Below are 14,627 nucleotides of genomic sequence, written 5' to 3'. Positions count from 1 at the left end.
CCAGCCATAAGCAACTTCATTGCAACTTTCAAGTCTACGCTGTTCAGGTAGTAAACACAGAGCAGCGCTAGCCTATGCGGGTCTCTGTCAGAACTATAACTAACCCTTTAAATTATATCAGGACAACCAAAACTTCATTTCAGCATTCTCATGTTCTTTCAAACTTGTATGGCTTTCTTTCTTTTGTGGAACACAGAAGAATATATTTTTGAAGAACTGTTTCTCCAAAAAAAAAAATCTGTATTGTCCCAAACAACATTGAACCGTGTTGGATTTCCTTGTTTGTCATGATACTGAAAAATTCTACTAAATATAATTTTGTGTTACACAGAAGTCATAAAGGTTTAGAATGACATGAGCATGAGTGAATAATGACATACTTTTAAATTTAGGATGAACTTTCATGCAACTAACTAGCCAAATAGCCAAATAAAGTAACTCGTCAAAATAACCAAGCAAAAATTGACATGAGCTTCAGCAAATATTTATTCAAGCTTACGAATGCCTCTAAAATGACCCTTGTTTTATTGTTTGTTTCTTTGGCTCACATAGTGTTTTAACAGGTCCATGGAAAAGAAATCACCACATAGATTTTCCTGCTGAGTATAAGGAACCATTATATCCTGTCTACACCCTAGAGTTTCCTGTCAGATCTCCACTGTTCTGTTGACGTTGACAGTGTTTTATGCCAGAACTAGGTTTGGTTTGCTTGACCAGTGCATTTCTGTCAGTCTATCAGAGTTTAATGTCCAGTGAGAAAAGGTCTTCATCCTTTTTTTCAAAGGAGTTTGATGTTTTAGTCTAAAATAAATATTGAATGTTTGATTTGAGTTTACTCCTAGAAATGTAACATATATTCGGTTCATTTCAAGATCCTGTTTTAATTAGCATTTTAATTTTCTTAATCTTCAATGTCATACTGTAATTGAATGGTAAGACTGTAAATTAGTCAAACATTGAGATGTTGCCTATATAAGGACCTTCCTGTCAAAGGTTAGACAAAGGTCACTTGTGATTAGAAAAGCTCCTGTGATCAATACTTCTGATTAAACGCAGCCACAGTAAGCATTTTGGGGTGATTTAGGCTATCAGCTCTGCATTTAACTAAAGGAAAACACCTCATCATTATTGACTGACTCTTTAGAGTTATTTAGCCATTATGGGTCTTATGAGCTTGTCATATTTTGTAGGGCAGTGGTTCTCGCTTGGTCAAGCCTATCCCCCTTAATAAAAATATAACAGTAAGGGATGATAACACATCAGAATGTAACATTCATTTGAAAATAAATAAATAAATAAATAAATATTTCAGTGATGTTTCGCATATAATCAGAGCTCTTTTGACAGCGCCTCACAACCTCAGCTTCTTGTACATCTTCTCGCTGGTATATTGCAGCGAAGCGGGACATTCGCAATAGCAGCTTGTGATTCCGTCTGCGGAAGAGGTACAGCGGCTGCCCCCACCCCAAGCTGTACCTGTGCACCCCTTTGAGAACCACTGTTTTATGGTATGAGGTAATTCTGTCCTCAGCTGTTGCCACGGTTGCAGATATTTGTGAACTTTCTCGATTTGCTTTCACATGCAGTTTGGGTCGCACCATGAGCAAATATTATTTTTTTTCATCTGTAATATGGATGAATGTGACAGCTGTTGCTAAGCACATTTTCATATATTTTCAGCAACACGTTATGTAGGTGTTTCAAGTCTTGTCAACACACTGGTGACCTTCTCCATCTACATTCTTATTCTCTGGTGTCACAGAAACTGTTGCCGGGCAACAGAGGTGCACTGTGCCTCTCTAAACAATGCTGGACTTTATCCAGTCCCCCCAAATCCTGGCTGACTCTTGCACTGCCCGATGAAAATGAAACCTTTTGCTGAGCCCACCCCCCTTATACCTCTGAAAAAGAGGAAGAGAGAGGGCTTCCTGCTCCGGAGCAATGAAAGTCTCCTTTCAATGCTGCCTGCATTTATCACAAAAAAAAAAAAAAAAAAAAATAGTGAAAACAGTAATACTGTAAAATATTACAATTTAAAAATAATGTATAATGCAATTATAATGCATTAGCCGTTATTCCAGTCTTCAGTATCACACAGTCCTTTAGAAATCATTCTAATATATTGAATTGCTTCTCAAGAAATATTTCTTATTATTATCAATGTTGAAACATTTGTGCTGTATTTTTACGTAAAACCATGATTATTTTTTTACAGGATGCTTAATTAAAAAAAAAAAACACATGATAAATTTCCTCCCACAATTGTCTTAATTGGGTAACAAAATGAAATCAAGTGCACTTAAATCTAATGTAAAAAAACGACAACAACATATTGCTCTGTTTTGATTAAATAAGTTTATTTTGATCAGTTACATATAGGGTGTATATCCCCGTGGGAGCATCACAGTAAACGTCCTAGATACTTTTCTTCTTTATAATCACACTTGCTCTAAAAAATAAAATCACCTTTTAGTTTCTGCTTGACATCAGAAATAGGTACATTTTTACAGAATTCTTGTATAACAAGAAAATGTGCAATCTGAAATACTCAATTCTCACGATTCGGCAATTAAAACGATCTCATAAAACTGCTCAATAGCATCGGGTTTTGTTGAACTTGGCCGTACAAATATTAAGCCAGTCGTTAGTCCGACCTAGATCACCGTGAGCGCTGCCTTTCAACAAACAAATAAACTAGTCATATCAGCATGTAAAATAACTTTGAAAAGCTATAGCCAGGCAGTGAATGGAGAATAATCCCTCAAAGCTAGCACTTAAAATGCCAGTGTAGAACTATTGGATTAGACAGTAATAGAAAACCCCCCTGATCAGCACATTATTCACACACTCAGTTGCTTGTGCAAAATAAATCAATTATCAGTTCATTGGTCAAACAAACATGTTGGTACACAATACATGTCCTTATAAGTGTAAATCATGCTGTTTGTTTGTGCGAACCAGTAAAATAATCGGCTCCTTTGAAAACAGTTCTCTGAGATGAACAACTGAGAGATTCTTCAAATGGTGATGAGGAATTTTCAAAGAAAATTAAAAACAAAACTGTACATAATATCTATGTTTACAATATTTTTTCCCTTATACCTTATCAGCAAGGGTAGCAAACAAAAACATAATAATAAATACATTGCATCAAAGCCGTTTACAATATATTAAAATCGCTGCATAATAGTTTATCTTTATAGTGTTTATAGCCTATATATATAAAAATCATATTTGTAAAAAGAAAGAAAATGACATCAGTAAAAGAATAATAACAACAGTAATAATACAAAAGCTTCATTAAGATAAATTTGCATGTGTAAACACATTGGATTGGACAGAATCACATTCAAAGGCTTTTCACCTGGCATGATGAAAGAGGATATGACTGGCAAACAGGACGGTAATTTCACATGACATGTTAAGTCAGACCTTCAAAACACAGATTAGCTTTTTCCCCACTTCAATCTATAGACAAGGTGCTTTTTTCAAGATTGGAAAAAGCATCCGCTTCTCTTTGAGAACGGCTTCAGATACAGACGGATTTGGTAACACCAGGTTCAAGAAAAGTGACGGTGTGTGTGTGAGTGTGTGTGCTGAGTGAATCTTGCTAAATATGAGAATATACAAATTATTGCCACTGTGAAAGCTTTCATTTTTGTTAACCTTCTTTTAAATTGCATATATTACAAACTATATTCTTAAGTAAAACCACACAGGCCAATAACAGCGAAAACTGATATTTTCTCCAATTGTATTTCTTCATATCCAAGACTACTCAGTGAAAAGCAAAGTGCTTTTCTTAGCATATGTAACATATTCAAATATCTGATTTCTGCTAAAAGAAACTTCCACAAAATTCACAGAATCAACAAAAAAGCAATCCAGACTTAGCTTAACCCCAGAGTTAGATTTCTCCCTTTTTGAAAACGGATGGATTGCAGAGTTGGTAATTAACTCGGCTGCGATACACTATCATCCTGTCTCTCTCTCTTCTTTTCCAGTAAAGGGATATGTAAAAGCAAATGAGCAAGGTAAGCCAACATACAAAGACTTCCATTCTTATAGACTGAGCTTGTGAATCTTATCCGTAGTTAAAATGAAGGTCTGGATGGGTAACCCGGCACTCCGGACGGAATTCCGCACTGAAAAACACTAGATAAGTGACGATAACCTTGGCTTTGTTCACTTAAATTTTTGAACATTTCTGCTTCCTTCCTGGGCATACTATGCGATTTATCCTGGCAGACTGTTCAGTAAATATGTTCAATATGAAAGCATTTAAATTTTGTTTCTTCATTTTAAAAAGTTATTTACAATCCAGTGTCCCTTTCAGCTATAGTTCACAAAGTCCCTCCTGTTTTAGTTGTAAAAACACAGTCAGAGCAAGAAGAGAAAAGATAATAATCGATGTGTCATGCGTGGCTGCATGAAGTCACTGGCACTGCATTAAAATGGTAAGTGCTAAGAAAAAGAACAGAAAATACATTTCATAAAAAGGAAAGAAAAGAATCTTTATAAAAGAAAAGTGACCGGGGACCAAACCTGTGCCTCTGCCAGATTTCTTAAGGCAGGACTCACCACTCAGTTTTCGTTGGGTAGTTGATGGGATGTGAGTGATTCCCTCAGTTCTGTAGTTACTATTTTGGGGGTGATTTTTGGCGTATTGGTGAGCCCCTGTTAGCTGTGAGCATCTGGTACTGGTCCCCATTAGGAATGTGATGTTATGGCACTTGGTGCAGATCGACAGGCAGCGTGACAGGACGGGAGTGTGTGTCCGTGCTGTGTTCAGTAGTATGGCACCCTCATCTAAACACCCACCAGAGCCCACAAGGCTCTTTATATACATCATTAATAGCTGCACACCAGCTGCTGATTGGCTGAAGGCTCTTTCCAGCTGAAGGTTTACCGGGACAAGCAAGGTGCGACTCGAATTCAGAATGGCCTTCACAGAATGGAGCGAAAAAGCAGAGATGACGATGATAGCGGTAATCTTAGACTATGCTGAGTGTGCATATAGAAAGTTAGCTGCAAGTTTAATTCCTTCTGTTTTTCCCTCCACCTGCCCATATTTTCATTCCACTTTTTCTTCATTGCAGTAGTGGCTTCTCATTTGGTAACCTGAGGGAATGAAAAAGAGAAAGAGGTGTGAGTCTCTGGCTGTTCGTAGTTGTTGAATAAAATTTGGAGCAATAACATCTTAGTCTCTGGGTTCCCTACAGGATGTTTTAATTATTATAACTCAGTACCCAGTGAGCCATCTGTCTGGTGCTGCTGGTGAGGTAAACTACCCCCCCCCCACACACACACACACCAGAGCTCTGTAAGCTTTCCACAGCTGCCCCACTGACACCCCAATGTGTCTGTCACAAACTTGACAATTATTGATTTAGTCTCAATTTATTATGGTAGCACGAGGAAATGCAGAGAACAGAACTCTAAGATGACATTTGGCTGATGCAACGTAACTAGAGTATTATGCTTAGATAATCACATCACTGATGTTTACAGAACATCCAGGGTCATGCTTGGGATTTGTCACTCATTATGCCACAAATAATCTGTCCTAGAAACTCCTCTACTGTTAAACAAATCATTGTTTTTAGTGTTTTTAAACAGCACTGCACATAACTCTCAGTTCATTTTGAATAGATTATCTATTAAGGAAATCCAACCATGTTAAACTCTGCCTAAAGGATGAACGGTTGAAAGACACATCTGGTTGTGTTATTATTGATTAGCAGATGTTCTCTAAAAGGAAAGACAAGCTTTTTATTGCGAAGACTCTCCATTTTGTTGTATCTGTCCACTAGATTTAAGCACTCTCTATGCAAGATCTCTTAAGTGTTTAGCGCATCGCATCCTCCATCTGCTATATAATCCAAGGGCAATGCTCCATTTCTTTCTCTTTCATCTCTCATTTGCTCTCTCTACTATCTTCTCTTTGCATTGGTTGCAGGCCTTTCCTTTCTGAAATCTTCTGCCTTCATCAATGCTAATGTCACAATAGTGATTTTTCCGGTACTCCCACTCCAGCTGTCACATCACCGTGCCTCCTCGTAATTCCTTTTCTAATAACGCGCGTGTGGGTGTCCGTCTGTTATGTAACTCTGCGGTTTCCTCTCCACTTTGTGCTTTGACCCCCTATTGATTAGAGAACTTTTCCCATTTATATAAGTGACAGAGGCAATATGTCTTGTCATCACATGCTCATTTATGCTAATATATGTGCCTCTGACCGGCTAACCCTCAAGGCCATGGTTTGCGCTTCATCCAACCAGAGATATCTTATTGATTTCCAGTTAAACTTCAGCCTGTTTAAGCTGTTAACCTAATAAGGAGTAGTAGTTTTGCTAATTAGAATGTGGAGGGTGTAGTTAGAAGAGTAGGACTGCTAACTTGGGACAGTCTGCGTTACAAAAATACATCACCACATTTAACGGCCACAATCCACCCTCTCAATCAAATATTTGAGGGACTAGTTATTTTTGGTGTACTGCTCCCACACACATTGTCCTCCACCTAAAAAACTGGCAACCAGAGAAACCTTTTTCCCGATGTTGTTTTCTTACTCTTTCTTTTGATGCTTTGCCGTTCTTTTAGGGCATACAAAGCCATGGTTATTATACAAACAGGCTCATAACAGTGTGTGAGAGGCTGATAAGAGAAAGAGGGGAAGGGGGCAGGAACAGAGGTTTGAAGAGGAGCCAAATTTGAGATTATTAACGGATTAAAATAACCTGGTCACCTATTCTATTCTATTCTATTCTATTCTATTCTATTCTATTCTATTCTATTCTATTCTATTCTATTCTATTCTATTCACTGATATTATGATACTCAATTACTTTAATGTGTAAAACAAAGTTGGTATATCTCCTCTTACAGTACTGAATACCTTCTGATAAATAAGCTTGAACCATTATATTCTGCATTTAAAAGATCAACCGGATAACAGTTGTGTAACCTGGAGGCCTTTGTTGGAGGCTTGCAGGAAATTGAGGTCTTACCTTAACTGTGGACGGCGGCCGGGAAAGCTGGTTTACTCTGCTGGAAAATTAAAGGGAAAAAAGAAACAGAATAATGAGGGAAAGATTGAGTAGATATTTGTGCAGTGTTTTTTCATAATTGTACATTCACATGAGCAGGAGCTCACATGAACAAAATATCTTCATTTGTGTTCTGAAGATGAATATAAGTCTTATGGGTTTGGAATGATATGAGTGAGAGTAATTTTATTTTTGGGTGAGTTTGAGCTAACCCTTTAATGTACTTTGAAGGGTTGTCAAAGTTAACATGGTAAATATGATTGGATATTTTAATTTCTAAAAATTGGTTTGAAACACATTTCAGTCCTGTTAAACGATATCCTAATCCTGCTTACTTGTAATTTCTTTCACTCTATTGGAAATCTCAATGGGAACACTTCATTGCAGTGTGATTGTCTTCCCTACAGGCCACATGTGCTTTAACACACAGTTCAGGGATGCTTATATCGTCAGTACATCCCCATGGACACTATGCCAACTGACGCCAGGCAGCAAAAGATATGAAACAAATGCGTGTGTGTGTTTTTTGAATGGCTGCCTATGTGCACGGTGTTTTCCCCAGCGCTATAAATGGCTCCCCCTCAGCCCAAAACATCCAACAACCAAGAAATAAAGTACTCTTCAAGCTCAATATATATTCCTATGCTCCAGTGAACGCCTTTCATTTTGTATGTTGCATCTATAAATAGAGGAAGACAAACGATGCTACATTGAAGTAACAAGATATTTGTGAATAAAGAACAGCTGAGCCTGAAACAGCACAGTTAAAATGCTATTTTTAGGCTCGATTTAACCTCGTGATGATGCAATGCTTATGAAAAACAGTGAGAAGGGTGTTATGCAAGAGTATTTGTTGGAAATGTTTAATGAATAAGCTTATAGTTTATGCTGCATCCACAAACATAACTGTTTTAATCTGTAGCTGCTGCTTTTGCATGGCATATTTAGCTGCAAATGCAATTCAGTGGCTATTTTAAACCATAATGGCTACATAATGGTAAAAAGGTGTGGTATAATCTACAATCCACTGTGGGAGTCAACTGCTTTGAATATCTTTAAGGATACACCTTCACTTGCTATATTTACTCTAGAATAAATATGATGTAAAAATAAAATCACCTTTAAATTTAACCTTTTTTGCCATTTATTTTACATCTAAAGTGACGTTTTAAGTTTTTAGATTGAGAATGTTAAAATACTTTATCCTATTTTAATATGCAGGGATATGTATATGAAGTAAGTCATTCATAGGTTTATTTCCCTAAAAAAAAAAAAACCCAAAACAAACATTGCTCTGTTTATTTGAGTGTCCGACCCGTAAGATTGGCTCAACCAATGTGAGTTTTGGACAGAGATATCTGTTTGACTGACCAATAGCAGAAGTAAGAAGTGTTTAGGGAAACCTACTTAGAAAAGTATCACTTATAGGCTATTATTCTGTTTGATGCTACACTTTTGAACATTTATTCATTGCTAAGATTGATGTATTCAAGACCTGTATCTCTTGTTTCAAGTACACTATTTGTATTCCACTACTTAGGATATATAGCAGGAAAAAGAACATTTAAATAATCTTGTTGAGTAGCTCCTTGTGAAAGATGACTATAATGATTAATCTGTCTGTTGTAGATGGCGAGACAAGAAGAAAAGTCAACCTCCTTAGCCGTCTCTAAGACCTATCGTGGGAATCCTTCACAGAAATCCAACATACCACCCTGCCTAAAAATGTCCTCAAGCAGACGGGAAGGAAGTCGTTTTTAAGTGGCAATACACACAGGAAATCCACTTGATAAAAGGCGGCCGCAAAAAAGGAAAGTGAGTCGCAAAGTTTGAGTATCATGTTTGTCTTTACCTTTTAAGGGAATGGGACTCTTCCATGACCAAACCAGCTAAAGTTTATGATAAAGGTCTGTTTTAAAATGTCTATGTGTAAATATACATAGGGTATATATACTATAAACATATATAGTGTCTCACAATGTCTTATGTATGACATGTTAAAATGCATGGGTATAGCTTCAATGGCAGAAGAACACTTGGTTTATTTGACGTTCAGTTCCTCGCATGTCGCCATGACTGTTTTTACCGGACAAATGCTATATTCATAAACTTGCTTAGCTTGTCTTGGCCCAATGCTGGAGTACTGAAATAACATATATATTGAAATTTCTCTTATAATGGGTTAATGATTTGAGAAAGGGAAGCAATTAATCTTAAGGTCATCTGTAGTCCATGTGATGTGTCATTTCCCCCTTGGCAAATCACTTATGCAGAGTGTCATTGTTTGAGAATATATCTAGATCTCCGTCCATCTATCCAGCTCATTCATCCTCACGAATTAACGATCCACCTGAGGCTATTCACCAGCACAAAAATGGCCAAGGCTACCAAAATCACCATGGCAACCGCCATTCTCCGGATTGTCATTGTCAGTGTAGGAAATGAGAAATGATAGTCCCATTTAGGGATGTAAAGTGAGGACCCTTGAAACGGAAACACCTCGATGTCATTACAACAATGACTTAAAAGATTAGACTGAATTACTAGGTTATGAGGCTCAGGCACTCACTGTTTCTCCGCTTTGTCACGATCGTCGAGGAAGAACAGGGCGGTGGCGAGGAAGAAAATCCCCCCCAGAACGATGACAAATGGACAGAGCATGAGGGCATATCCCAAGCTCAGGAACTGCCATAAAGCTGACGTAGCGTAGCTCTCTTGGAGGGAGTCTGATATCTGTAGGAGCACATAGAGACACAAACAAAAGAGAACTCATTAGCAAACAAAGGAAAAGTCTGCTGTGAGCCATCAGCGACATTAATACAATAATTAACTTCCTAATATTGTCTTCAAGAGCTGCGCTGTCAATCAGTTACTGGGTAAACACTTAATCCTTGTGTTAACTTATCTTAAGCTATTGGAATCTGTTCAATAGTATGTCAATAAATCTATAAAAAGACTATTATAATTAATTAAACTATTGATTCAGTCAAGGAGGCATTTTTGTTCGTTTCAATTTATCATCATCTGATTATTAGTTCATAGTCAGCAACTGTTTCTTAATGCTAAAGACCACATGACATATTTCCTATGTAATATTACAGAGAGGGATATTGTCATTGGATTTGATCGTAAAGAAATAGTACAAATAGTGTAGTGCAGGATGAATGATTTTAAATGATTACATCGGCTAAAATTAATTTAGCACAAGGAGTAAAGAACAAAACGCTTTAAGACAAAACACTATTTTATAACATAAAACATTTATAACATTTTAATCATAATTTTATAACATTCATTGGTGGTGGTTGAGGAGACCCCCACCCCCTTCTATGTAAAGCGCTTTGAGTACCCCGAAAAACGTATTATCATTATTATTATTATAACTAACAGACCTGTGAACAAAAAACAAAGGGATGATTCTAGTGCTAATGATTTGTTCTAGCCATTCTTGTGTATTATATTATTACAAAATAAAGCAAAATATATATATTTTGAGCATGAAAATGATGTTTAGGAAGGCTCCTCATCTTACTCGCTTTAGCATGGCTAATCTGTTAAAATCAGCACTAGTGTGCAAGTCTCATGGGTTGGGTAGGTATGCTGACACTAAAAGGTGTATAATTGAGTGCTGACAGTGAGGTCTGTGTGTGTGTGTTCAGACCACACACCTGTATATGTGTATATCTCACTCTTTATGATGCCAAACATTAATGTTGTACTATTTCTACTGCTGAAGTTGAACATTTGTGGTGTGTATCTAATGAGTTTTTGTTGTGGTAAAAAAGATGGTAGATTGCGACTGATAGCCTATTTTCATAGATAATTACACCACCCAGTATGCCTTGGGGTGTAGATTTACTTACAGGTATTATACATGTTTTTACATCAGTTAGAGTGAAATGGAGCGTTACCAGGTATTTAGGAAATGTTATTCATTCACAGGCCTAGTGCACATATTGTTCACTTTTTAGAGGTTGTCTGCCTGCCACATGTATAATGTCTGGAAAAACTATAGTGTCATTGCCCAGTTTTAAAGTTCCTGTGGTTTTTCTCTAAAAACTGTTCTTCGTATTTAAAAAAAAAAAAAATTTTATTCAGAGCTGGCATTTTTTTTTCCCCCCACAGAAGTACGTCACAGCCACCATCACACTAGCTTGCCAGTCCTCTGGAGTGAAATTATCAAGTAACTGTTGATGCATGACTCGGCCCTACATTGCTGGATTTGACAGGCCAGAATGCCCACATATTGGTGTTTGATGCTAGTGTTTTTACTCTCAGTGAGGGTTGTGTAGTGTTTGGCTGCACTGAGCCTGTGTTGAGCGTGTGTTAAGAGTTGTGTTGCTTGGAATGAGTTTTGCAGGTAATGTGAACTGTTTAGCTCAGGTGATGAGGTGATGGTTGGTAGTGCAGACAGTAGTTTTGCACATGTAGCTCCACTTGTGCTCACTGTCGTTTAGCAATCCAAAAAAAAAACTGTAAATGAATCAATATGTAATGTTATAAAATATTTCTAATTCAAACAAATGCTGTTCTTTGAACTTTCTATGTCAAGCCATTAAATCAATAATGTGCAAGACATGTGGTTCAAGTACCAAATGATTGAGCTATACAAATCATATTAACAATATACAGCCAGATTAGACACACTTCTTACCTCCTGCTGTGTGCTTATGACACATTCTTGCCAAATATTGATGTGTATGTGGGAGATAGATAAAGAGCAAACACATTGCAAATGTACCTACTTTTGTTGTAAGAGGTTGAAAGTGATACTTGAATAAATGAACAATGGGTCTGAACCCTGAGCCCTACATGACATGGGTCTCTGAACCTGTCAAAAGCACGCACACTGTTTAGCTTGGATCAACTCCAGTGACTCCTGTTCAGAATGCCAGGAATGTCTACAGGAGTCGGAAGTCTAGGAACCACAGCATGCTTTTTCCGGAGTTAAGAAGAATGATGAATCTATGCCGTACTGTGATCGGTTTGCCTTTGTTTTGTTAACATGAACAAGAGGGGAAATAGGAAAAGGGAGATGGAGCCAGCGTCAGCGTACAAAATCATAGAGCAAAATGTCACAAGGCGGCGTAGCTTATTGTTGCGCGCTAGTGTTTAAGAGACCAAAGGGAACACTTGAGATGAATGTAGCCTTGAATGAGCTGGTGACTGGCATATACCAACATAACGTCCCCAGGGGAAGAAAGGTATTACTGGAAAGAAACGCAGATCAGGAAGAATGGGAAACCTTCAGAGGGCTTTTGTGTAATTCTGCCATTGTGAATAAAAAAAAAAGCACTGTCCCTACACGCCAAATACTCAATACTGAACAGTATGTACTTGTAGCAGGAAGCGCTGCAGATCACTGCCCTATGTGTGAGACATTCTTACCAGGCCAATGAGGTACGGGCTCCCAGCATCCCCTAGTAAATGTGACGTGAAACCCTGGAAGGCAACAGCAGTGGCTCTTCTGGTGGGAATGACAACATACTGGAGAAAGAAAAGAGGTGATGGGAAAACAGCAGTGAGAAACAAAACAGGAAAACAAAAGTACCATGAGTGCTCAGTTAAACAGACACTGTCAGAGCGCTTTACACTGACCCAGGCTGACTGGAGTGACTAAATCAACCTTACATGAACTCAGTTTACAGCTTCTCTCTTCTCTAACTCACTTACTTCCTTCCTTCACACAAAAACATCCAAGCTGAAAATGTTATTCCGTTTTACTTTCCATGAGTGGCATTTCCATTAAGTACAATCAAAACAAGCAGCAATTTTGTCTTGGGCCCCACCCAGGCTATACCAAACCTCGTAGTCATGCAGCCCACCATTCAAAATAAGAAACTAGCCCGAGAAGATGACAATTTTGTTACAGTTAAAGACTTTAAAGTTTCCACTCGACCCAGCAGATAAATACAGGCTTTCAATACAAACCATTAAAATGTCCGCTGTAATGGCCCAGTTCAGAAAGAGCAGCGTCTCTCCGATGAAAATGCAGATCTGAATAGAAATAGAATAGAAGAGGAAAGGTCAATTATATTTCATTCTTTAAAATGAAAAGTTACTCTACCATCTACACACACACCAGGGTTTGCATTTGGTCAAAGACTAAATTAACCCGGCTCATATACTAAAAAAAAAACAAAAAAACTACTCAATGTTGTGGAATATGAAAACATGTCATTATACCGTGGTTACATGTCATTTTTGATTTGAGAGCAACGGGACCATTAGTGGAACTCAAAATGTCTGGCGGCTGAAACCGTGTCACATTTAACAAGTTATCACAACAGATTTGTGCAATCCCATGAGAACAGACTAACTGATTTAAGCATTCCCACATAAATTAACTGATATCCCACAGTGCCTAGTCTGGATTTTTAAGGTGCTTATGGCAGACTGAGCATTGAATATCTCCACTAATCTTAGTGACTTGACAGAATGTAGATGGTCTCTCCACAACTCTGAGGCCAGAATACGGCTGACGGCAGCTGCCGGGGTCAAACCAGACAGGGTTGTGTGAAGAACTGTGGGTTGCAAGGGGGTTTGATCATTCAAGTGGCTACTCTGATTTTGACAGGATCTTGTGTTGGTCTCAGAGATATGTTGAGCAGGGCTGACAGAGAGATGACCTCATGTTGTCTTTTTTTTTTTATTTTTTATTTTTTTTAGTTTGTGGGTCTAGAACCTTCCATTTAGATGTCAGTGTGATCTGAAGGTGAGAAAATGAAAGCATGAAAGTGTGCGCATGTTTGGACATGTATGAAACTCTGTCCCGAAGTGACTTGAGGCTCAGACAGCGTGACGGACAGACAGGCTAAAACTGTAAAGCCCTGCAGGACTCTGGTTCAGGACTGAATTGTGATCAGCCAACATGCTGATGAGACAGCAGCTGTCCCTGCTAGAACAGACCCTGACACAGCTCCAGAGTGCTGTCACATTCTCAGACTGCACATCTGTCACTATCAAATTTTCTCACTCCAGATATTTTCCCTCCTTAAAGTTTTGGATTCCTTGTTTTTCGTATGCTACATTTGGATGTAATTACAGAAGCCTTGTGGCAGGTGATTGCAGGGGTGCTCATGTCTTTAGTTGGGGGCTGGCTGCCGCTGTCATGTTACCTGTTTGACACATCATTTAGACCACAGGCCCTGAAGCCATCTTGTCATTCATTTCTATAAATATAAATCTTGAGTGATTGTTGCTCTCAGCTAGACTGAGAGAAATACACTTTTCCATTTTCACATGTTCCAATTACAGTGATATTCCATTTGAAATTTAAATAACAAAAGGTCTGTTTCTGTTTTCTAAGAGTTTAGTGAGACAACTAATATATTGTGAAATGACAATATATACTACTGTTCAAAAGTTTATGGTCTTAAGATTAAAAAAAAGATTCTATTATGTAGAATTCTATTATTCTATAAAAAAAAAATCTGTTATGCTTAACAAGACTGCATTTATTTGATAAAAAAATAGAGTAGAAACATAAATATTTTGAAATATCATATTTAAAAAATATGGTTTCTGATTAAATATATTTTAAAATGTAATTTTTCTTCAGTGTCGCATCATTCTTGT

General features: G+C 37.7%; 1 protein-coding gene across 2 annotated transcripts in view; it reads right to left on the bottom strand.

Moving 5' to 3' along the window:
- Positions 1-2,336: 2,336 nt before the first annotated feature.
- spns2 (SPNS lysolipid transporter 2, sphingosine-1-phosphate) overlaps positions 2,337-14,627 on the bottom strand; it is a 71,543-nt gene continuing 59,252 nt past the window's right edge. The window contains exons 9-13 of one of the 2 annotated variants that reach the window (XM_089130300.1): positions 12,981-13,046; positions 12,438-12,536; positions 9,619-9,782; positions 7,011-7,050; positions 2,337-5,121 (exon numbers count right to left, since the gene is read on the bottom strand). In XM_089130300.1, coding sequence (XP_088986426.1) covers positions 5,110-5,121; positions 7,011-7,050; positions 9,619-9,782; positions 12,438-12,536; positions 12,981-13,046 — 381 coding nt within the window. In that variant the 3' untranslated portion in view covers positions 2,337-5,109. The remainder of the gene's footprint in view (positions 5,122-7,010; positions 7,051-9,618; positions 9,783-12,437; positions 12,537-12,980; positions 13,047-14,627) is intronic. The other variant, XM_089130301.1, reaches the window with a different exon arrangement.

Source organism: Pimephales promelas, chromosome 4 (assembly GCF_988280905.1).
Source record: "Pimephales promelas chromosome 4, fPimPro1.hap1.1, whole genome shotgun sequence".
Taxonomy (NCBI): Eukaryota; Metazoa; Chordata; class Actinopteri; order Cypriniformes; family Leuciscidae; genus Pimephales; species Pimephales promelas.
This window is presented reverse-complemented; position numbering and strand designations above follow the sequence as displayed.